This window comes from Trachypithecus francoisi, unplaced genomic scaffold (genome assembly GCF_009764315.1).
Source record: "Trachypithecus francoisi isolate TF-2019V2 unplaced genomic scaffold, Tfra_2.0 Lachesis_group12, whole genome shotgun sequence".
Classification (NCBI taxonomy): domain Eukaryota; kingdom Metazoa; phylum Chordata; class Mammalia; order Primates; family Cercopithecidae; genus Trachypithecus; species Trachypithecus francoisi.
Window position 1 is genome coordinate 15,760,338 of NW_022681457.1, and position 23,472 is coordinate 15,783,809.

At 58.4% G+C, this 23,472-nt stretch overlaps 1 protein-coding gene across 10 annotated transcripts in view; it reads right to left on the reverse strand.

Moving 5' to 3' along the window:
- Positions 1 to 21,970, reverse strand: part of LTBP4 (latent transforming growth factor beta binding protein 4) — a 33,670-nt gene extending 11,700 nt beyond the window's left edge. For 2 of the 10 annotated variants that reach the window (XM_033224953.1, XM_033224950.1), the window contains exons 1-24: positions 21,810 to 21,970; positions 19,928 to 19,986; positions 19,623 to 19,758; positions 19,003 to 19,112; positions 14,054 to 14,245; positions 13,626 to 13,873; positions 13,447 to 13,549; positions 12,976 to 13,050; positions 12,757 to 12,879; positions 11,734 to 11,898; positions 10,892 to 11,041; positions 10,658 to 10,777; positions 9,284 to 9,415; positions 9,074 to 9,217; positions 8,282 to 8,407; positions 7,548 to 7,790; positions 6,954 to 7,079; positions 6,746 to 6,865; positions 5,733 to 5,864; positions 5,398 to 5,523; positions 4,883 to 5,005; positions 4,482 to 4,613; positions 1,614 to 1,745; positions 1,409 to 1,534 (exon numbers count right to left, since the gene is read on the reverse strand). In XM_033224953.1, the coding sequence (XP_033080844.1) occupies positions 1,409 to 1,534; positions 1,614 to 1,745; positions 4,482 to 4,613; positions 4,883 to 5,005; positions 5,398 to 5,523; positions 5,733 to 5,864; positions 6,746 to 6,865; positions 6,954 to 7,079; positions 7,548 to 7,790; positions 8,282 to 8,407; positions 9,074 to 9,217; positions 9,284 to 9,415; positions 10,658 to 10,777; positions 10,892 to 11,041; positions 11,734 to 11,898; positions 12,757 to 12,879; positions 12,976 to 13,050; positions 13,447 to 13,549; positions 13,626 to 13,873; positions 14,054 to 14,245; positions 19,003 to 19,112; positions 19,623 to 19,758; positions 19,928 to 19,986; positions 21,810 to 21,955 (3,289 nt within the window). In that variant the 5' untranslated portion in view covers positions 21,956 to 21,970. Of the gene's footprint in view, positions 1 to 1,408; positions 1,535 to 1,613; positions 1,746 to 4,481; positions 4,614 to 4,882; positions 5,006 to 5,397; positions 5,524 to 5,732; positions 5,865 to 6,745; positions 6,866 to 6,953; positions 7,080 to 7,547; positions 7,791 to 8,281; positions 8,408 to 9,073; positions 9,218 to 9,283; positions 9,416 to 10,657; positions 10,778 to 10,891; positions 11,042 to 11,733; positions 11,899 to 12,756; positions 12,880 to 12,975; positions 13,051 to 13,446; positions 13,550 to 13,625; positions 13,874 to 14,053; positions 14,246 to 17,541; positions 17,838 to 19,002; positions 19,113 to 19,622; positions 19,759 to 19,927; positions 19,987 to 21,809 lie in introns of those variants that run through there. The other 8 variants (XM_033224952.1, XM_033224954.1, XM_033224959.1 and 5 more) reach the window with 8 other exon arrangements.
- Between the last annotated feature and the right edge of the window lie 1,502 nt (positions 21,971 to 23,472).

A 23,472-nucleotide genomic window follows, 5' to 3' on the forward strand; every position in this document is an offset into this window, starting at 1 on the left:
TTGAATTCTGGTTAGTGATATGTATATTGAAGAATTTATGGGGAAGCAGACTGGTGCCTGCAATTTACTTTTAATTCTGTCCAAAAAATTAGATGGATTAAGGATAGATATGTGAGGAAGCAAGTATAATAAAATAATATAATCTAGATCATGAGTAGGCAGGTGTTCATTCTATGATTCTCTCAATTTGCTTTGTGTTTAGAAATTTTCCTCATAAAATGTTAGGAAAAATTAACATTTATGAACACTTTAGTGCTTTATACATTTATACTTTATACATTTTTTAAAATTTATTTATTTATTTATTTTTGAGACGGAGTTTTACTCTGTCGCCCAGGCTGGAGTGCAGTGGCCGGATCTCAGCTCACTGCAAGCTCTGCCTCCCGGGTTTACGCCGTTCTCCTGCCTCAGCCTCCTGAGTAGCTAGGACTACAGGTGCCCGCCACCGCACCTGGCTAGTTTTTTTGTATTTTTTAGTAGAGATGGGGTTTCACCGTGTTAGCCAGGATGGTCTCGATCTCCTGACCCTGTGATCCGCCCATCTCGGCCTCCCAAAGTGCTGGGATTACAGGCTTGAGCCACCACGCCCGCCCTATTTTTATTTTTTTGAGACGGAGTTTTGCTCTTGCTGCTCAGGCTGGAGTGCAATGGTGGGATCTCAGCTCACTGCAACCTCCGCCTCCTAGGTTCAAGCAATTCTGTCTCAGCCTCCCGAGTAGCTGCAATTACAGGCATGCACCACCATACCCGGCTAATTTTGTATTTCTAGTAGAGACGGGGTTTCTCCATGTTGAGGCTGGTCTCGAACTCCTGACCTCAGGTGACCCGCCCACCTTGGCCTCCCAGTGCTAGGATTACAGGCGTGAGCCACCGCGCCTGGCCTACTTACACATTTTTAAAAGTATGCACACAAAAATAAAACCTGAATAGGTCAGGTTTCTGTCACCAGCCACTACAACAGTTCTGAGATTTTTTTTTTTTTTTTTTTTTGAGACAGGGTCTCACTCTGTCACCCAGGCTGGAGTACAGTGGTGTGATCTAGGCTCACTGCAACCTCCACCCCTTGGGTTCAGGCCATTCTTGTGCCTCAGCTTCCTGAGTAGCTGGGATTACAGGCATGCGCCACCAGACCCTGCTAATTTTTGTATTTTTAGTAGAGATGGTATTTCACCATGTTCACCAGGCTGGTTTCAAACTCCTGACCTCAAGTGATCTGCTCGCCTCGGCCTCCCAAAATGCTGGGATTACAGGCATGAGCCACCGTTCTCGGCATGAAGATGATCTTATATTCCAAAGTCTAAATTCCACAACCCGAAAGTTCCTATTTGTTCAGATATATGGGGAGGGACAGGACTTGACCAACCTCCCCCACCCGCTTTGGTCCCATCCACCCCCTGAAGTCCCGTACCCACGCAGTGACGCCCATCCCGCGCCCCCTCGTAACCCTGGTCACAGAGGCACTGGAAGGAGCCGGGCAGGTTCTGGCACACGGCGTGGGCACCGCAGAAGGACCGGTTCCGGCATTCGTCCACATCTGCAACCACCAGACAGTCAGGCCATTTCTGGACCTTCTACCATCTCCACATCTCACCCGATGCCCGACGGACACCCACCCTGGCATCCGCCCCCTGGCGTGGGCTGATAGCCAGGGTCACAGGCCGGTGTGCAGCGGTAGGAGCCGGGGGTGTTCTCACAACGCTGGGCTCCACAAATCTCAGGACCATATTCTTGGCACTCATCCACATCTGCAGAGTGTAGAGGAGATGAAACGGGAGTCAAAGGCCTGAATTCAGAAGTTCTAACACCACTTCCAGTCCCCAAGACTAAGAAGTCTTTAGAAATCTGGTATGAGCCTGAGCTTCTAAAGATCAACAATGTTGAAAACTTTGTTTTTTCTTTGAGACGGAATCTTTTTTTTTTTTTTTTTTTTTTTTTTTTTGAGACGGAGTCTCGCTCTAGCCCGGCTGGAGTGCAGAGGCCGGATCTCAGCTCACTGCAAGCTCCGCCTCCCGGGTTTACGCCATTCTCCTGCCTCAGCCTCCGGAGTAGCTGGGACTACAGGCGCCCGCCACCTCGCCCGGCTAGTTTTTTGTATTTTTTAGTAGAGACGGGGTTTCACCGTGTTAGCCAGGATGGTCTCGATCTCCTGACCTCGTGATCCGCCCGTCTCGGCCTCCCAAAGTGCTGGGATTACAGGCTTGAGCCACCGCGCCCGGCCTGAGACGGAATCTTGCTCTGTCACTCAGGCTGGAGTGCAGTGGCTCAAGTTCGGCTCACTGCAACCTTTGCCTCCTGGGTTCACGCAATTCTGCCTCAGCTTCTGGAGCAGCTGGGACTATAGGCATGCACCATCATGCCTGGCTAATTTTTGTATTTTTAGTAGAGATGAGATTTCACCATGTTGGCCGGGCTGGTCTCAAACTCTTGACCTCAAGTGATCTGTCCACCTCAGCCTCCCAAAGTCCTGGGATTACAGGTATGAGCCACCACGGCCAGCCACTTTTGTATTTTCTTCTTTTTTTTTTAGTAGAGATGGGGTTTCATCATATTGGCCAGGCTGGTCTTGAACTCCTGACCTTGGGCAATTTACCTGCCTCAGCCTCCCAAAGTGCTGGGATTACAGGCATGAGCCACCACACCCAGACATTTTTTTTTTTTAATGGGGGTCTTGCTCTGTTGCCCAGGCTGGAGTGCAGTGGCAGGATCATGGCTCACTGGAGCTTCAGCCTCCTGGGTTCAGGCAGTTCTCCTACCTCAGCCTCCCAAGTAGCTGGGATTACAAGCATGCACCACCACACCTAGCATAGTTGATAACTCTCAAATCCTCACTGCCGTTTCTCAAAAGCATGGTCCCGCCTCAGGACCTTTGTACTGGCTCTTCCCTCTGCCAGGAACAGTCTCCTCTCAGCTCTCTGCATGGCTGCTTCCCTCACTTCCCTCTGGTGTCGAGGTCAAGCCCTCCTAGCACTCCTCCCTCCACTGCTCTGTCATCTCTGTCCTGCTTTGTTTTCCTTCCTAAACCTGACCTTATACATATGTTGCCTCCCTAGAATGCAAACTCTACAATAGCAGGGATTTGTGTCCATTTTGTTCCTTGCTACATCTCCAGTGGCAGAACAGTGCCCGATACATAGTAAGGTGTCCCCCAGTTTTTTGTTGTATAAATCTTTTTTTTTTTTTTTTTTTTTTTTGAGAAGGAGTCTCACTCTGTCGCCCAGGCTGGAGTGCAGTGGCATGATCTTGGTTCAACTGTCACCTCCGCCTCCCAGGTTCAAGCGATTCTCTGCCTCAGCCTCCTGAGTAGCTGGGACTACAGGCGCATGCCACCACGCCCGGCTAATTTTTGTATTTTTAATAGAGACAGGGTTTCACCATGTTGGCCAGGCTAGTCTCGATCTCTTGACCTCGTGATCCACCCTCCTTGGCCTCCCAAAGTCCTGGGATTACAGGCATGAGCCACAGCGCCTGGCCTGGTGTATAGGTCTTTAATTTATTTACATATTTATTACCCCACAATGATAACTCCAGGAAGGCAGGGGTTTTTATATGACTTATTTCCTGTTGCACTTACTTCCTTTTCCAGACACTGGCATAGAGTAGGTGCTTAATGAATTCTTGTGGAATTAATGAATATGATCTTATGAAGCTAGACTTCCGTGAGTCAGAGGTCTAGCAGAGTCAACGGCAGCCCACAGATGTTTTGTTTCAAGTATTCCACAAGATGCGGACTCACACATCATCACCGCCCCACAAAAAAAAATTTAAACTGTATGGAAGATTAGCCCCACCCTCCTGCCTCCCTGGAGTCTGACTCAGGAGGGGTGAAATTGCCGGGCGGGAAGGAAGACCTGGAAGGTAAGAGAAGGCAAGGGGCGGGTCTGTGGGCGGAGCAGAGATAGGAAGTAGGGCCTATGTGTTCAGAGAGACTGAAGCCGTCTGAGCGAATGGAAAGGCCAGTGTAGAGAGGCCATGGAAGGGCAGAGCTTAAACGGGCGGAGGCCAGCGCTAGGAGAATTTCACCTTGGGAATTTCTCATTGGGCAAGGATGAGGCCTAGGGTCGCCGGGATTGGGCCTCTTTGGAGGGAAGGCTGGAAGTAGGACTGGTGGAGGACGGGGAAAGGGCGCGTCCAAACTTCTGTTAGGAAGAGAAGGGGCCTGAAGAGGGGGTTTTAATCCAGAGGCCGACTGGAAGGGGCGGGGCCTAACAGTTTTGGGGAGGTGTCCTACTGGGGGCATAGCCTAAAATGTGGACCGGGCTTCGGCTGCAGAGGCGGAATGGACTGCGGCTGGAAGGGAGGCTTGGCCGTGGTCCTGACACAAGAAAATACATGGACACGGTGGCGGCTTATTTCCACTACAGAGATACCGTGCTTTCCCTCCCCCTAAGTCTGGGAAGTAGGGCGCCCCTCCTCAGTCCCCAAGGGAGCAGCCTCCAGCACCCCGTTGCGAGCGCTAGCGGAGGTGGAGGGGGCAGGCTCACCGTCACAGGTGCCCTCGGGGCCCGCATGGTACCCAGGATCGCAGTCCCGGACACAGCGGTAGGAGCCGGGGGAGTTCTCACAGCGCTGCGACCCGCACAGGGCCGGGCCCCGCTCGCGACATTCGTCCACGTCTGAGGAGGGAGGTCGGGTGGTCGGATGTGGGAAGCAGGGAGGCAAGATGGGGGAGATAAGGAGGGGAGAGGAGAGTCAGAAAGGGGAGGCCAGGGAAGCAGAGAGGGCAGGGGAAGATTTGGGTAGAGGAGAGATGGGGAGGCTAGGAGAGGAGGGGAAGGAGGTAAGGGGAGGGGAGAAGCGGAGGAGGAAAGACAGAGGTGGGAGGCCAATGGACGAGTCCGGGAGTCGGAGGGAGGAGGGATCAGGCCGGGGCGGGGCCTCTCACCGAGGCAGGAAGCGAGGTCCGGGCCGGCGCGGTGTCCCGGAGGACAGATGCACTCGAAGGAGCCGTCGGTGTTGGTACAGATGCCGCTCTGGCAAAGGTCCTCCTCGCTGCACTCGTCCACGTCTGCGGGACAGGGCGTCCGAAAGCCCGGCCCACCTCCCCCTCTGCCTAACATTCCAGTCCACACCCCTCCACTGCTTCTCGTCGCTCCTAGGCCTTTCACGCCTTCCCCAACCTGCCTCAGGCTCCTTCCCTCCCGGCAAGCATCGGCCCCCGACGGGCCGACGGGTTTAGAACAGCTTCTTTCCAATCATTGTCCGAATACCCAGACTCCGCCCTCTCCTCTCCATACCCCTCCCCGGTCACTGCCTCGAGACTCCCACCAGCTGCCCCCGATCGTGCTGGAAGATCCCGGCCAAAAACTCGTTTTCCCCTTTTCGCCCTCTTCTCCCCGTCCCGCCTTTTCCTGCCCTAAGCCCACCCTTTCCGGAGCCAGGACCAGCCTGGGTACGAACCGAGGCAAGAGGCTCCGCGGGGTCCGGGTCGGTAGCCGGGGGCACAAGTACAGGCAAAGGAGCCGTCAGTGTTGAGGCACTCGCCGTGAGGGAAGCAGAAATCGCCCTCCAGGCACTCGTTCACGTCTAAGGTACGCGGGAGTTTGGGCGGAGTCACAGGACCCGGCCTCCCAGACACAAGCCCCGCCCACATCGCAGTAACCCCGCCTCCACCAATGCCAGGTTTCTGAGCTCCTCCCACAGCGCCTTGGTCCCGCCTCCACCTTTCCAGCCGGCTTTGCCCTGGAACCCAGGCCCTACTCCCAGGCTCTCTGGCGGATCCCTATGCTGCTCACCTGCGCAGGGCCCGGCCCGACCCGACGGCGCCCGGTAGCCTGGCGCGCAGCTGCAGCGGAAGGAGCCTTCGGTGTTAGTGCAGTGGCCGTGGGGACCACAGGGAGGAGCACCTGAACTGCATTCGTCAACATCTGTGTGGGGTGGGTGTGTTCAGAAAGGTTCCAGTCTAGGGACACACCGGACGAATCCCCTTGGAGTAGGGGGTCTGGGGGAGGTGGTGGGAAGTGTCCTGAGTTGGAGGCCAGGGTAGGGCTCTATGGCAGAGGTGGGTAGGTCTGACCAAGGTTCCGGGGTTTCGGGGACCATGGTTGTGAGTCCTGTGGGTCTAGGTTTCTAGGAACTACCTGTGCCAGGATTTTGGAGTCAGGAGAGGGGACTCTGGCTTAGACAGGGATCAGAAATGAACTAGGGCAAGGGACCAGTCAAGTATTATAAACCAGGATCATTGGATGGGATTCGGTTGAGCCACGGGTTGGAGTTAGTGACTGGAATCTGAGTCCAGTTAGCATCAGAAGTTACAGTCAGGGTCCAGAATTCTGCCTCAAGTCAGGGGCCAGGGTCAGGGATTATGAACCCAACCAGGTTCCAGAGAAGGGATTCTGAGAAGAGGCAGGGGCTGTGAAAGAGACAGGACCAAGAGTCACACAGTCAAGGTTATGGTCAGTGCTATGGTTAGTGGTTATGATTAGGGTCAAATGTCACAGTCAAATTCAGGAGTTACAGGTCACATTCAGGGCCAGAGTCATGAGGGTCACAATTGCTATCAGGGTGTGGACAGGGACTATCATCAAGGGTGATGGTTCGGGTCAGATGTCACTGTCAAGTTAGGTCTCAGGAGTCACATTCAGGGTCAAGAGTTATGGTCCAGGTCAGGGTCAGGAGTCACAGGCTCTGGGGACTGAGGGACTGAGGTCCAGGTCAGGAAGTTATGGGCCAGGTCATAGTTATGATCTGGGTCAAGGGTCAGGGGTCATGGTGCAGGCCCAAGGTCACAGCCAGGGCCTAGTCTCACCAGTGCATCTGCCACGGTGCAGGTGGTGGCCAGGAGGACAGGGCCTGCACTGGAAGGAGCCAGGTGAGTTCATACACTCCTGCCCAGGGCATGCCAGGTGGTTCTCACACTCATCCACATCTAGGGGGCAGGGGAGAGGGTGGCCTTGAAGAAGTGGCCCAATGCCCCCCTCACCCATCCACACTACTCCCCCCCTCCCCGGCCTCACCCTCGCACTCGGAGCCAGCAGTGTTGGGTTGGAAGCCGGTGGGGCAGACACACTGGAAGCTGCCTTCTGTGTTCTCACACCGGCCGTAGGTGCAGGGTGGGGGGCTTCGGGCACACTCGTCCACATCTGGAGCAGAGGGGACCAATCAGGCTGAGGAAAGGACCTGAATCCATCCCCATGGCCATTACTACCCACCCCAGCATTCCAGTCTTGAGCCAGCCTCCTGGACTTGCCTCAGGCTGCTCCCTCTTCACAGGAAGACAGACGCCTTCCTCCCTTCCTCGTGTCCCCATTCAGTGGTCTCTCCAGCTACTAGGGTGGGGCTAAGGCACCAACTCCATGTTGCCTGCCCTGCCTCAGGTGACACCCTCCTCAGGGTTCCCAGAAGCACAAGAGTATCTTTCAAAAAGGGAGGAGGGGTGGGGAGCACTATCTTATTTTGTTGAAAGGAGGGAAGACTCTGGAGTGAGGTCCCCATCCCTCAGCCCCTGTTCTTCATCCCTGAGCCCCATCACTCTGCCTCTCTGCCCCTCAATCTCTCTCCAGTCCCCACAGCAAACAGTGATGGAGTGGGGCTGGGCTCAGCACCCTCACCTTGGCAGGGGGCCCCGGGCCCTCGGGAGCGGAAGCCAGCAGGGCAGGCACAGTGAAAGGAGCCTGCCGTGTTGTCACAGCGGCCCGGCCCGCAGGGCGGCGGCTCCTGGGCACACTCATCCACATCCTCTTCACACGCCGAGCCCCGGAAGCCAGCCGGGCAAACACAGCGGAAAGAGCCGGGCAGGTTCTCGCAGACCCCTCGGCCACACAGGCCTGGGCTCTGGGTGCATTCATCCACATCTGCACAGGGCAGGGGGCCTGGGGTCACTTGCTCCCCTCTGCCTCCCTGACCTCTGTCACTTTGGCTTTCCACCCTCCATCATTCTGTCCCCCGACCCCATCACTATTCCTCCTTGTAACCATCATCTGACTCTGTATCCTCCACCAATCCCTACTAAGCTGCCTTGCTGGCTCTGTCTCTGTAGTCCCCATGAGAAGGCCTTCTCCCCTGTCCCCCATAACTCTGCTCCTCTTACCTGATGACTGACATCTCCATCCCTCCTCACTCTGCTTCCCCATCTTCCATGACTCAGCCTTTCTGTTTCCCATCACTTGGCCTCTCCATCCCAGGTCTCTCTACTGCCATTAAGCCACACGTCTGCTCCAGAGCCTGGCCTCTGTCTCCCATCAATCAGCTCGCTTTGCCCTGTTGTTCAGTCTCTCTGGCCCTCATCATCGCGCTCTACCCAACCCCTCACACCCCTTCCCAGCTGCCCCTCCCAGGCCCTCACCCTGGCAGCTGGCTCCGTGCGGTGCAGCCTGGTACCCGGCGGGGCACACGCACAGGAAGCTGCCTGGCGTGTTTTCGCAGCGCCCGAGGTCACACGGCGGCGGCACGCGGTGGCACTCGTCCACGTCTGTGGGCACAGACCAGGCGGCTGGGACTGGGGCAGACAGTCCCGGGAGAAGCGACGCAGAGAGGCGGGGGTCGGGGGAAGCGGGAGCGGGGCCAAGCTTGGGCCAGAGCCAGGCTAGGGACCGGCCAGGACAGGCGGAGAGGTGCACAGTGAGAGGGGCAATTGGAGAGGGTAGAGTTTGGTAGGGCAAGGGCAGAAAGGAGAGCTTTGGGGACCGAGCAAAGGGAAGGTGGGGTCGGGACTAGAGAAGAAAGGAACAGTCTGGGGATGGGGCTCTGGTGTGGCAGGGTTGGAATCAGGGGTCGTGGTCAGGAGATTGGTTGCCGCAGTTGCAGGACAGTGGCTGGGCCTGGGGGAGGGAGTTAGTCTGGGAGGGGGAGAGGCGTGGCCAATAAGGGCGGGGCCTGGGCGTGGGGGCAGAGCAATACGAGCCGCGACCAGGCCCCAATAGAAACTGGCAGTTTGGGAGCTAGGTAGGGGCGGGGTCAAAGGGAGGCTGGAGCTGGATGGAGGCGGGGCAGGGAAGGGCGGGGCCAAGGACCAGGGCAGAGCGGTCCTGGGGCGGGACCCGACAGGGGAAGCGTGGGAGGGGTGGAGAGGCTCTGGAGTGAGAGAAGGAGCGAGACCCTGGGGTGGGCCTGGAGCCGGGTGGGGCAAATTTCTCACCCAGGCATTCGGCAGCCCGTGGGCCGGCTCGGAAGCCCGGGCCGCATACGCAGCGGAAGCTGCCTGGTGAGTTCTCGCAGCGCCCGGGAGCACAGGGCGGGGGCACGCGGCGACATTCGTCCACATCTGAGGACACGGAGGGGGCTGGTGACAAGGTGACCGGGCAAAGCCCCCCGCCCCGCCTCCTTCCACCCCCTCCGCCTTGCTCACCAATGCATCGGGTGCCCTGGGGGCTGAGCCGGAAGCCAGAGTCGCAAGCGCAGGTGTAGCCGCTGGGCCGGGAAATGCAGCGTCCTGGGCCGCAGACCTGGGGGTTGCGCTGACACATGCCGGAGGAAGGACCTGGGGGGTCCAGTCAGCCAGGGTTCCCCCATCTCTGAATCCTCCGTTCCTTTCCTCCCAGTAGAACCCCCACCCCCGGAGACATTCATAAAACACCTTCATGGATGTCTCCTCCCCAAGCAAGCCCAGTCTTCTGATCTCCATTTTTTTTTATACTGGAACGTTCTCATCAGATCCTTGGCCGAATCCCCTCATAATGCCACCCCAAGGTCTCTGGCTTTGAATAGTTTGCCCTCCAACCCTCTGCCTGAGATACATTCTTAGTGCCCTACCTGAAAAATAATTATCTAATATTAGATAATGAAAAATAATTATCTACCGTAAGTATCTGAGCACTTACTAGGTGTCAGACACTTCAGAGACATCTCAACAATGATCCCCATTTTACCGATGAGAAAACTGAGTCTCAGAGGTTAAATGACTTGCTTAATTGACACAGAAGAGCCCAACTCCGACTCCAGCTCCTGATCTAACTACCACCCAGCCTTTCAAATGCTTCTCTCTGCCCATAACATTCCTATTTGCTGTATCCTGGAATATTCACCTTGGAGTTTCTTACCCCAGAATCCCACCTGTAATACCCCCATCAGTGCCCTCAATTCTTTTTTTTTTTTTTGAAACGGAGTGTTGGCCGGGCGCGGTGGCTCAAGCCTGTAATCCCAGCACTTTGGGAGGCCGAGACGGGCGGATCACGAGGTCAGGAGATCGAGACCATCCGGCTAAACACGGTGAAACCCGTCTCTACTAAAAATACAAAAAACTAGCGGGTGAGGTGGCCGGCGCCTGTAGTCCAGCTACTCGGGAGGCTGAGGCAGGAGAATGGCGTAAACCGGGAGGCGGAGCTTGCAGTGAGCTGAGATCTGGCCACTGCACTCCAGTCCGGGCGACAGAGCGAGACTCTGCCTCAAAAAAAAAAAAAAAAAAAAAAAAAAAAAGAAACGGAGTGTTGCTCTTGTCACTCAGGCTGGAGTGCAATGGCGCAATCTCAGCTCACTGCTACCTCTGCCTCCTGGGTTCAAGCAATTCTCCTGCCTCAGCCTCCCAAGTAACTGGGATACAGGCATCTGCCATCACGCCCAGCTAATTTTTGTAGTTTTAGTAGAGACTAGGTTTCGCCATGTTGGCCAGGCTGGTCTCGAACTCCTGACCTGATGATCCACCCTCCTCAGCCTCCCAAAGCGCTGGGATTACAGGCCTGAGCCACCGCTCCCGGCCCAATGCCCTCAATTCTTTCTATCAAACCTGAATCAGGAATCTCAGGACCAGTCCAGGCAGGGATGCTGGGCAAGGGAAGCTCAGGGCCGGGCCGGGGGTCGGGCCGGGGGTCAGGCCGGGGCTCCGGGCGATGGGTGGGCAGAAAGCCTGATAAAGAAGGGGTATCAATGAGTGGAGCCCAAATCCTCTCTTGCCTCCTTTCACTATGGGGCTTGGGCAGCCCCTTGAAGATGGCACCCACTTCTGCCAGAGCCAGCTCACCTGCAGATGGCCGAGAGGTGGCTGGCAGGGTACGAGGCTGGCTGAGTGACACTCGGGGTGGCTCCTGGCCCAGTGGTCTGGTGTTGTAGCGGAGGTCGGAGGCCGAGTAGTGGTAGCCAGGGCCAGCCGGGCAGATCTCCCGGAAACCCTCTGGGAATAGGAAAGAGAGAGGGACACAGAGAGGACAAGACAGCAGGAGGAAAGCGATGGCAAGCCCACACCCTGGCCTTGCCTGAGGGCAGGGCTTGGCCGGACAATGTCAGGGTTTTGAGTTGGAGGCTGGGATGGGGTGGTGTCCTGGCCAAAGAGTAGAATGTCTCAGAGGTTAAAGGTGGGACCAAGAGCGTTTTCCCCCATTTGGGATGGTGGTAGGGACAGGGTTAAGGGTAGGATCTGGTTGGGTCTATAGGGACAGACTTGGAGGCTAGGAAATAGCTCCCTTGTGGGATTTAGTTTTAAGCAGAAGATAGAATGCCAGGGAGGTGTCTCAGGGAGAGGCATGCCTGGGGTGGGGCTAAGCTGAAAGCAGTGTCTCAGAAGCTAAGGACTTGGTCAAAGCTCAGGGACAGGATGAGACTGGGCGTTGACGCTCAGGAGACAAAACCTAACTTGGGGGCTACGGGGTAGGTGTGGCTACGGATGGAGGGGTGGATGTGGCTACGGATGGAGGTGGAGCCGTGGATGAGGTCCAGTCTGAGGCCCACGGGTCGCAGAGGCTGGGGCGTGGCCAAGGCTGGAGCCCAGCCAGGTTAGGGGCGGTGAGACTCAGGGTTGGAGGGCGCAGCGTAGAAGGAGCGCCACGTGTGTTGCGCGTAGGGTTAGGCATGGCCGCAGGAGCTCACCTGAGCCGAAGGGTGGGCAGAGCTGGCAGCCCCGGCCCCAGGCCTTGCCCACGCGACTGCAGCAGCAGATCTGTTTAGTGATGTTCCGCAGAATGGGCAGCGAACAGCCGCCGTCGCGGAGCACGCGGAAGCAGGGCCCTTTGGCCTCTGAGATCACGTGTTGGGCTGCGAGGAGCAGGGAGGAAATTCTTCAGGGCGGGGCTGGGAATGCTGCGGCACTGAGGGATTTGGGAGAGAGGGGAATGGTTCCGGGGTTGGGGATGGGGGCTGCTGGGTGCGAGGGACATTTGGGAGAGGTCTGAGGGAGAGCAGTGGGCTCTGGAGGTCTGAGAAGGGCTTGGAGCCTGTGAGGTGTCAGTGGTGAATGAGACTCTGAGAAGGATCTCAAGATCTGAAGAAAGTCGAGTCTCGAGGGGAAGGAGAGGATTTGAGGGTCTGAGAAGGATTCCAGAAAGTCTGGGAGAGCTGGGCGCGGTGGCTTACGCCTGTAATCCCAGAACTTTGGGAGGCTGAGTTGGGCAGATCCCTTGAAGTCAGGGTTTGAGGCCAGTCTGGCCAACATGGTGAAACCTTGTCTCTACCAAAAATAAAAAAAAAAAAAAAAAAAAAAAGCCAGGCATGGTGGTGCCCGCCTGTAATTCTAGCTACTCGGGAGGCCGAGGCAGGAGAATCACTTGAACCCGGGAGGCAGAGGTTGCAGTGAGCCGAGATCGCGCCACTGCACTCCAACCTGGGCGACAGAGCGAGACTCCATCTCAAAAAAAAAAAAAAAAAAGTCTGGGAGTCTGGAGGTATCTGGATCCAAAAGACTTGTAAGGTCTAAAGGTGGTCCAGGGATGCTGAGGCTGTATGAGAATCTGAGAAGTTCTGAGGGGGCTCTAAGGCTGACTGAGAGGAACCCGGAAATCTGGGAGGATCTGGGGGGGGGGTCAGAGGGAATTAAAAGCCCCAGTATGCTCTGGGACGCGGTCTGAGGGCAGGGAGGGCATGGGACCCAGCCTCAGCTCCCTGCTGGTGGCTCACAGATGCAGCTGCTGCGGGACGAGTCGAGCAGAAAGCCGTCGGGGCACACGCACGTGTACCCGCCGCGCGTGTTTGCACACTCGCCGTGCTGGCAGCGCCCGCCAGTCGCGCACTCATCCACATCTGCCAGGGTTGGGGAGGTCACTGTGGAGTCAGCAACTTGATCCCTGCATATCCCGCCCCCAGAACCAAGCCCCTCTCACTCCTGCCCCATCGCACCTTCGCAGGACCCATTAACTCTTTCAAAGCCGGTTGGACAAGGTCCATCTGGGGCGCCCACTCTTCCGGAGTTCCCTGTGGCGAGAGGAGAGGGGTGGGCCAGGGACAGGTGGGCTAAGCGAGAATGGAGTGGGCAGAGACGAAGACTGGGTGGAAGGAACTAAAAGATGTTGGCTGTAGTTGAGTGCAGGGTCAGCCTTAGGTTGGCAGTTTGAAGTGGCAACACTGGAGACTCCCAAAGACATGGGAGGTGCCATGGCACAAAAGCAGGGTGAGAATAGAGTGGCCAAAGTCAGAAAATGGGGTGGGTGGTCCCAGAGTGGTATGAAAAGCTTAGGAATGGAAGTCGCCTCCACAGTGGGGTAGGCGTGGCTACAATTTGTGAACTGGGTTTATTTAGGGCAGAGTAGGAGCGGTGAGGTTCTCACCCCTCCCCAGCTCCGAGCACCTCGTGGACGTCCTGGGACTTACCCAGGCGCTCGGAGCACAGCTGACAGTCGTGAACGCCCCAGGCCAAGCCGGCCCCTCGGCAGCAGACCTCCTGCGTCCGGAGCCCGGGCAGCGGGGACGCGCACTGCGGGGAAGTGTTGGGTGAGCGCGCCCCCGCGCGGAGGCACGCTCCGGGTCCCTCCCCACCGGCCTCCTCTCACTTCGCCTCCGCGCAGCTCCCGAAAGCAGTAACCGAAGCCCGAGGCGTCCGAGTAGCCGTCTTCCCGCGGCGCGCTCTGTGCCAACACCGTGTAGGGCGCTGCTGCCTCCGCCCGCGCCGCCGCTTCCGCCCGCGCCACCGCCTCGGCGTCCGCCTCCTCCCAAGGGCCAGACACACGCTCCACCTGGTGCACCACCACCGACGCCTCCTGCGGGTGCTCCACGTGGACGCTCACCATAGATGCCACGCCTAGGGGAGGCACGGCCGGGCAAAGGGATTTCTACACGGGTTCTTACGGGCTGGGGCTAGACAAGCGGGGGAGGGCGAGTTGGGCAAAGGTGTTGGGGAAGGCGGGAAAGTTGGGGGTCAGGGGCACAGTGAAATGCTTGACAGAGGGGTCGGAGGGGACTCTGGCCACACTTTCCTCACCGTGCTCGTCGTCGCGGTGGTTGGCCAGTGGCATAGTGTACACGGAGCGGGTGAGTCCTGGTATAGCCGGGGCCGGGGGCCGGGCGCCCGAGGAGTGCAACTGGCAGAACTTGCCAGCGAAGTCCGGGGGACAGAGGCAGCGGTCAGGCTTCACGCACACACCGCCATTGTGACAGATTAAGGGACACAGGACTGGGAGAAGAACAAAGACACTCAGGGGCGCCACCATTCCTGGTATGTTCCCCTGGGGCCAGCGAAGTTCCTACTCCCTCAATATCATTCATTTCTAAGTCGATCTGCCCTCAGCTGTCATGTGGCCCCGCCCTAGTTCTGGCATTAGCATTGGCCCAGTCCAGTCGTTCAGCCATCAGAGGTACAGCACCACCCACTAAGTCCGCAGGATCTCGCTCTATTGCCCAGGCTAGAATGCAGTGCCATGATCAAGGCTCTGCAGCCTCGACCTCCTAAGCTGAAGTGATCCTCCCACCTCAGCCTCCTAAGTAGCTGAGACGACAGGCGTGCACCACATCGGGTTATGTTTTTTAAAAATTTTGTAGAGGCGGGGTCTCACTATGTTGGCCAGGCTGGTCTTGGAGTCCTGGGCTCAGGCAATCCTCCTGCCTTAGCCTCCCAAAATGCTGGGATTACAGGCGTGAGGCCGGCCAGCCCTCAGGCTGTTTATTCACTTTCATGTCAACCTTTCTGATCCCACTTTCTGGTTGAGTCCACGGGGTTCCAGACCAACCCAGATGGCGCTGACCCCACCCGATGCTGATCCCTTCCATTGACTCAAACCACATTTTAACCACTCCCTGGCATAACTCCCCGCCCAACTCTGTCTCCTTCGCATTCTATGCCCGCCCACACTCCCTCTGCTAGGTCCACGAAGTCCCATCCCAGGCCCCTGGCTCTGCCCCCTTTCTAGCCCCTCTCACATTACCTTCTACCCGCGGGATTCTAAACCCTGCCTATCCAGGAGCTTAACCTGCCGCCTCTAGCCCCTCCCACCTCCCTTTTCCGCACTCTGATTCGCCCGGCACACTAGTTCACGCCCCTCCCACCCCACCTCCAGGCCGTCCGGGTGCACTAGTTCCGCCCACCGCACTTTGTCTCCGCCCAACTTCTTTCTGGCTGGGGCTTTAGAGTTCTAGCTCTGCCTTACCGCCTCCAGTAGCACCGGGGCGGGCCCAAGAGCGGGAACGCGCCTCCACTCCCCTCTGCGCGCCCTCGCTGGGCCCCAGGCCACCTCTGGGCGGGGCACTGCCAGCTGTGCGGCGGGGTAAACAAAGAGAGAGGTGCGGCGGGGGCAGGGCGGAGGCTCCGCATTCCGGACCCTTGGGGAGCCCCGGGACCTTTGAGCCAAAGGAGGCCGGACTGTCCTGCGAGGGCACCCCCTCCCTCTCTCTCCCGGGGCTGCAGAGAACAGCTGGAGACAGCTGTGCGGAGGGGAGGGAGGAGGCAGACGGCCGGGGGAGGCGCGTGTGGGATTCTGAGCCACAACTGTAGAGAGGAAAGGGCACGGAGAGCCACCTCCATTTAGAAGGATAAAGGGACTGGAGTCCTGGGAGGAGATCGACTAAAGGGCCGTCCTCTCGAGTTCAAAGTCAGCTGGAGGTTTCTGGGATGGAGGAACCTAGCTCGGAGGAAACTGAGGTGGCCTTTCAGCAGGAGTCCTTTTGTGGACAGTTACCTAGAAAACAGGACTTTAGTGCCGCCTAGTAGACAACCAGTTTGAGGGTGCTGAAAGCAGGGTTTAGATAGTGAAGTGGAATTCCTGGAAGTTATCCGCACTTAAGAGGCTCAATTGGCTGAGACCCTATGTGGAATCCCCTCCCCTCCCAGCTAAGGATTAGGTGCCAAAGGCTTTTTATTAATGGCTGCCTGTGAGGAGCACAGTGTCTGGAGTCCTCTTGGGAGAATCCACCTATCAAGACCAACCCTGGGGTTCTCTGAAGATAAATGGGATCAGAAGTTCCTGGGGAAGGGGGTGAGCTAGAAGAGCAGGACTTCTGGACAATACTACAGAGTTCTCTAGGGAAAGGCACAGTTTGGGAGGTGGGAGGGAAGAATGAGAGGGAACTTCACTGGAGGAGTGGTCTCTAAAGTCTGTTGCCGGGGTGGAGAGGGGGCCTAGGGCCTAGTAGCAAAAACTCTGGGCTCCCTTAGGTAGGAGTGTGGGCCCACGACTCCAGGGTGGTCTAATAGGGGCTTTTAATTGAGTAGTGGGGCCTAGAAGAGGCTTAACTAGGAATCAGAATTGCAAAATGGTGGGAAACCAGCCAGGTCTGAGGGCATTTCCCAGACTCCAGAGGCATTTATCTGCCTTCTCTTGGCCTGAGTGCAGGCCCCTAGGCCAGCTCCCTGGGGGTGCCTACACCCAGGGTGGGCCGCTAGATGGGCACAGCCAATGTCATGCCCCACAGCCCTGGCAGAGCGGGGAGTTGAGGACATAGGGGTCCCTCTGAGGTCAGCCTCCACTTCACATGCCACTCCTTGCACCCCCAGGGGCTTGGCACCCGCCTGGGCATGGCGCCTGGCACAGGCACATTGGGGCCGGGCCGGGAAAGAGTGAAAGAAAGAGGGAGGAAGGGGAGGAGAGAGGGAGTGGCAGCGGGCGGGGGCTCAGGCGGGAGATGAGCTCACGCCGGCCGGGCTGGGCTGGCTGGGGGCCAGGTTGGGCGAGTTCTCCGCGACAGGGGCCCCCACTCCCCAATTCCATAGGGTCTGCGGGGTAGGGGGCAGGGAGGCCCCGATCCCAGAGAGTCTGCCCACTTTTGCATCCTGGAACAACAGGTGGCGCGCCCTCCCCACCTCACCTGAACCCCCAAGGCTCCCCATCTCTAGGAGTGCCTGATGCATACACCTCCTGTCCCCTCCGCCCCCAGGGGGCGCCCCTTCCTTAAAGCCTCTTATCTTAATTTCTCTCGCACGTGGGACCCCCGCAACTCAAGTCCTGCGGAGACACCCCCCCCAGACACACACACAAAACCCCCTTCTCTGTCCCCTCTCCCTCTTAGCTCTTCGGATCAACTTTCTTCTCTCCAGTGCCCCACCTCACAGGCATTCCCATACGGAACCTTCCCACCCAAAGACACAGAAACTGATACGTCCCCCATGCAGCCGTGAGACTCTTGCTTGGTCCCTGGAGACTCCTTACTCAGCGTCTCAGAATTCGAGTCCCCCTCCCAAAAGTTCTCAGGCCCCTCAATTCTGAGATCCCCATTTTGACTCAAAGCATGAAAGCTGGCGCCAATTCTCTCACGTGGGACATCACAGGCCCCTAAGAACCCTCATTGCTTGCAAAATCGGAGCCCTCAGGACCCAACCCCAAAAGCCAGGGGCCCCCTTCCTCAAATAGCCCCTGCGATTCCCTTGCACTGTTGCATATGGAATCTGGGCTCCCTCTCCCTGGAGGACTGTCTCCTCCATCCCCAGGGATCCTCCTCCCCCCGGGAGTCGCTCTCTTGGGACCACCACCCCGCACTCACAGGCGCGGAAGCCGGGTCCCCCCGGGGCCGCCCCGCCGGGCGCGCCGCTGTCCACGCTGGTGGCGTTGCGGGGCGCGCAGGTCGGGGTACAGCGGGAGCCGGTCGGCCCATGGATGCAGCGCAGGCCGCACACGACCGGGGTGAACCGCACGCGGAGACGCTCTCCGGGCCGGCCCAGTCCGGGCTGCGGCCCTAGCTGCGCCAGCAGCACCAATAGCGACACCCAGAGCAGCCGCACGCCGCCCGCCATGGCTGCAGCGCCGCGCTCCGCCGCGCCGCCGCCCCAGCCCGCCCGAGGGGCCCGGCCGCGCCCGCCCGCCCGCCCGCGGGGGAGGGCGGCCGCGCCCCCGCTCAGGCCCCCCCTCCCCACCACTCCCTCCCCGGCGGCCGCGCGGGGGCGCGTGGGGCTGGGCGCTTAGCCAGAAGCTCGCAGGCTGGGCGCTAGACTCGCAGGGGTGAGCGGGGCGCCCCCTCTGTCCCCATCCGCGCACCAACAAGTGGACCAGGCCTGTAGGGGAGCGGCGGGGAAGGGAACAGGTGGGGGCGGGCGGGTTTCCCCCCAGACAGAGCTGAATCCATAAAGAGGAAATCCATTAAGAGTAGTGGGGGCCGCATTTGGGGAGACAGCTAAAAGTTGATCCTCTTCTGCCCTGGGCACAGAGAAAGGGGCTTCATCTTGATGGGGGCTATCATGTCACATCTGGGCAGTCAGGTGGGATATCTGAGGGATGGGAGAAGGGTCTCTGCACCTGGGCACATAAAGGAATTGGGCATCTAGATCCTGGGCAGGAGGCTGGGGCGGGGAGGTATACATCCAAAGATACAGCCACATCTGGCCAGAACCCCACACCTGGTGGGAGAAGTCACAATGGATAAAGGGAGACTGTGGGCGGGGGTACTAACATCTGGCCCGAGGCTCACATCTGGAAGACTTTAGGGGGAGGGGTCACATCTGAACTGAAGGCCACAGCAAGAGGAGGGTTTTGAGGGTGTTTGAGATGAGGGGTATTCTAGAATAGGGGTCAAGAGCTGGAGTGGGAGGAGGGCAGGGGGAGGATTCGGGAAACAGGAGGAGGCCTTTGGCCCCCAGCCGCCCCGCAATCTTGAGCATTCGGTGCCCAGGCAGGCGCCAACCCGCACAATCGCTTTTGTTGTCTGGGCTGGTTCCGCGGAGCTTTCTGCCGGGCCAGCGCCCTCCCTCTTCGGCTGCGGGGAGCCCGGACGCCTGGCTTCCCGGCCCCACCCCCGCGGGTCAGTGCCTCTGGCCTGCGTCTGGTCCTGTCCTGGGCTCACCTCGCAGGGCCGGACGCTGGGGTCCCTAGAGGGGGCCTCATCCTGGGGGTGGGGGCTGAGCTACAACGGGGGCGGGGGGGAGGCGGCGGCTGGACCGTGGGAACCAGACGGCTTTATCTGGCCCGGAACCCCCCTCGCCCCAGGCAGAGGAAAGGCGGATGTGCTTACCCGGGGCCTTGCCAGCGGGGGCACGCTGTGGGGGCCTCCTTCTCAGTAGTCCCCGGCCCCCAGGCCCCCGGGGCCGCCGCCGCTTCAGTAGAGCTCTGGCCTCCTGCAGCCTGGGTGGGAGAGGACGGAAAAGCTGCTGTCACCGAGTTAAGCTGACCTCCCCACCAAAGGGCCTCCATGCCAGGAAAATGTCTTTCAGTAGCGACTCTGCCCAGCCCTCCCCCCACAACACCCATTTATGGGGACCAGGCCTCTAGTGGGAGAAAAACAAAGACCCTGAGAAAAAGAGAGATGATGGGGGTGGGGGAGAGAAGAGAGAAGTGGGAGAGAGACTTAGACATAGAGACAGGCAGTGAGACGCAGGGAGAAACAGAGAGAGGAAAAGAGACAGGTAACTAGAAAGAAACAGAAAGGGACAGAAATAATGCAGAGATGGAAAGAGCCTGAGATAGGCAGGGAAGGGATGAAATAGAAACAGACAGACAGGCTGATAGCAAAAGAAAGAGCGGGGAGGGAAGGGGGAGAGAGAGGAGGGAGTGGGGGAGGGAGGGGGAGAGAAACGGGGGCAAAGCTGGGAGTTCCTGAGGGAGGATTTGGTAGGGGAGGGACTGCCCACTCACGTCAGTGGCTGCCAGTTCAGGGACACCTGTCTCTTCCTCACGCTGGGGCTGGGACTGGGCACTGCAGGCACTGGGTTCAGGCACTGCTGGGGGCCTGCACACTTTCTGGGCTGGCAGTTTCGGACCCTGCAGGAGGCTTCGGAGACAGCCAGGGACTAAGTGGGGAAGGAGGGGACCAAGTACTTCTCTACCAAATGCATTCAGCTCTCCCACTGGGATGAGGGGCGGGATGGGGAGGGAGCTCCCTGGCCCTCTCCTCCTACTCCCTTTTGCCCCCTACTCATATTCCATCTTCCAGAACCCACCTTGGATGCAGCGGCTCCTCCTAGACGTCTGGCCTGGGCAGCAGCGACAAGCAGCAACGCTATAAATAGTGGGGTGGAAGTCACTCAAGCCCTTAGCACCCCAGAACTCTGCAAAGGAGGGCAATCGGGGGAGGGGAAACCAAGACGAATCCTGAGGGGGCTTGCAACAGGTATATGACTAACTTGAGGTTCTTCTCCCCATGCCTCAGTTTCTCCATCTGTACAATGGGAGGCAAATTGGCTTAGACTTCGGGCTGAAGGGCACAGAAACCGTACATTTGTCTTATGAAGAAGTTTTGGCAGTAAGGTTTTATTGAAAAAAATACGTTATTTTAAAGCCTTTTAAAAGTGACTTAAAAACAAAAACAGAAAGACTCGATTTCTATGCATTTCTAAGCCGGGACTGTCTGGGAGTCTAGAACCCCGCCCTCCCGCACATCACGGTCCGGGACTCAGACGCCATCCTGAGCCTGGCCGACAGGTGGCGCCATTTTCAAAGGCCTCGGCAGCTGGGGAGGGAAGGCTCTTCCCTCTGACTGTGGGTCCAGCAGGGTGCTGAGGTGGAGGGGATACAGGAGTCACAGTCCAGGACCGAGAATCCCAGAGCCTGAATTCTAGCCCCTTCTTGCCCTTCCACGATGTGTGTCCATAAGCCAGCGTTTCTTGGTCTTTGGGCCTCAGTTTCCCGTCTGACCAGGAGAAATGTGCCGTTCTTGGAGACATCTCCGAGCCCAGAGGGTCTCAGTGGCGGAGCTTCCAGCTCCGGTTCAAGTGCGTCGCAACGAAGGGGCCCCCCAGACAAGTCCATTATCCCCAGGCTAAGGGGGGGCTAGAGATTAGGGCGCACGCCCAGACCCCGAGAGGAGAGCAGTGGGGGGCTGCAGAGAAGGGGGTATCTAGCGCTTAGGCCCCTCTCAGGTGGGTGGGGCCGAGTGGAGGATGAGGCCATCTGGCGGGGAGCCTCGGGGATCCCCGATCCTGCCGTCATCCCTCCCGCCTTTTCTCCAGGTTAACCCCTTCCCGGCCCCGCCCCCGCCGCGGCTCGGGTTACTAAACGCATTCGCAGAGACCCAGGCGGGAGCGGAGCCCGGGGCCTTTGTAACGGAGCGCTGGGCCGCCAGGCGAGGAGGGTGGGTGGGGGTGCTGGGCAGGCGGCTTCCTTCAGTTCCGTCACCCGCAGACAGGAAGGGCGCCTACAGCCCCCAGATCTATAGGGAATCCTGGATCTCTCGCGGTGAAATCACTGGAGCCTCATTCAATCCCGGAGTTTTCTAATTCTAGGAAACTTGAGCATCCCCAACCGTTCTGAAGCCTGAGGACTTCTCCACCCCACCCAACTCCCCACAAGCCCCTCCGCCATCAACCCAAGAGTCTACGTCTTCCTGACCAGTTCGAAAAACCCAAAAGTCCCTTTTCATGAACACAGAGCCCCCAAATCCTAGAAAACCAGGACAACTCAGCGGCCTCATAAAGTCCCTCCAGAATCCCCCAACACTTTTCCTCCTATGCGCCCAAAAACTTGGGGAGCTCCATCCTAGCTCGAAGACCCCACACGTCTCTATCATTCTAGGAGAGCTCAGGCCACCACCCCCTCCCCCGCCTCAATAAACTAGAGATCTTTCCTCGAAAAAAAACCCGGGATTCTCTGGAGACAGCCTTCTCCACCACAATAAAGGGGACCCTTTCCCCTAAAAATCTCAGTACTCCCCGAATCTAACCTCTACAAATTGGGGGCGCCTAATAAATCCAAGAGCCCTCCTTGTATCTCCGAATCGAACAGTGGGTTCGATTTCCTTTAAATCCGAAAGCCCTGGTCCCCGTGGACCACCAGACTTATTGGGTGGAAGGGGCACAAGGAAGCAGGGGCCGCAGCGGGGCTTACCTGGCCAGGCGGCTGGGGACCCCTGCGACCTCGACGACCTGGCTGAGGCTGGGGCTGGGGCTGGCGGCGGAGGCGGCGGCTGCGAAGAGCGGCAGCAGCAGCACCAGCAGGAGGGGGCGGCGGCCGCTGGTGCCAGGCCTCCGCATCGTGTCGGGCGCCGAGTCCCGCTCCGGGCGGGCGGTCTGTCCAGCGAGTCCGGCTCGCCGCGGCCCCGCCCCTGTCCCCGCCCCCACCCCCGCCGGAGGCCGACTCACTTTCTCCACCGTCCAGCCAAGGGCCGTGAACTTCCCGCCAATCACAGCCGGGCGCCGCCAGCGCTCGCCGTGCGGCCAATCAGGAGGCAGCAGGGACAGGTGCCGGACGCGGGGCGCGGGGGACCTCGAGTTCCCCACGCGGTGGGGGGAAATTAAGACTCGGGTACTGGCTCCGTGAACCTTCTCATGGAGCAGAGGTCCCAGGCGTAGGGGTGCTTACGGGGAGGGAGTTGAGGGCAGGGTCCCCTAAACTGGACTCCATCTGGCAGGCCTCAGCCCTCTGCTCCCAGTTCTGGGAAAACCGGGTCACAATTTAGCTCCCTCGTTGGCGTGGAAGCTGGAAGCCCCCCGCACGCGTACCCCTTTCCACGCGAGAGACAGGATTCTGCGAATGGAGCACCAACCCTGCACTAGGTCCCAGCTCCTGCCCCTCTGAGGGTCCCAAGTTCACAATGGATCTTTTCAAAGAATTGATCCCTTCTCAAGGCCCTAGGCTTCAGGGGTTCCAGGCTCACCATCTGCAAAAGCTTGCTCCCCGAAGCTCTGTCCCTCAGTGAACCCAGCCAGGCTCTGCCCCTGACCCACACACTCTGCTCCCAGGGGACTCCTGGCTCTGCTCCCTCCTGCACACCATTTATCACCACCCCCCGAGGGTATCAGACCCCCTTCCTTACCTGAGTCTTTTAATGCTCCCAAGAGCAGCCTCCCACCACCCAGAATTGCAGACTTTCTCCTTAGAGAGTTACCAGTTCCGGCTAGGCGCCCCGGCGCAGGCCTATAATCCCAGCACTTTGGGAGGCCGAGGTGAGTGGATCTCTTGAGTCCAGGAGTTTGAGGCGAGCCTGGGCAACATAATACAACTCTATTAAAAATCCCCATCTCTATTAAAAATCCAAAAATTAGCCGGGTATGGTGGCATGCGCCAGTAGTCCCAGCTACTCGGGAGGGTGAGGTGGGAGGATCGCTTGAACCTGGAAAGTGGAGGCTGCAGTGAGCTGAGATGGCACCACTGCACTGCACTCCAGCCTGGACGATAGAGTGAGACCCTGTCTCAATAATAAATAAATACATAAACTTATATAAAAGAGAGTTCCGATCCCCTCCTTGCCTAAGAGTCTCCACCACTAGGAGCTGCAAACCACAGGGGACCTTAAACCACGTCCACACCGGGGTTCCAGGCTTCAAGCCTTCAAACTCAGGGTCTCAAGCCCAGCTTGAGACTGAATGCTCTTGGGAGCATTCAATGACTCAGGCAAGGAAGGGGGTCTGATAGCCTCTGGGGGTGGCTATAAGTGGGGTGCAGGAGGGAGCAGAGCCAGGAGTCCCCTGGGAGCAGAGTCTGTGGGTCATGGGCAGAGCCTGGCTGGGTTCACTGAGGCACAGAGCTTTGGAGAGCAAGCTTTTGCAGA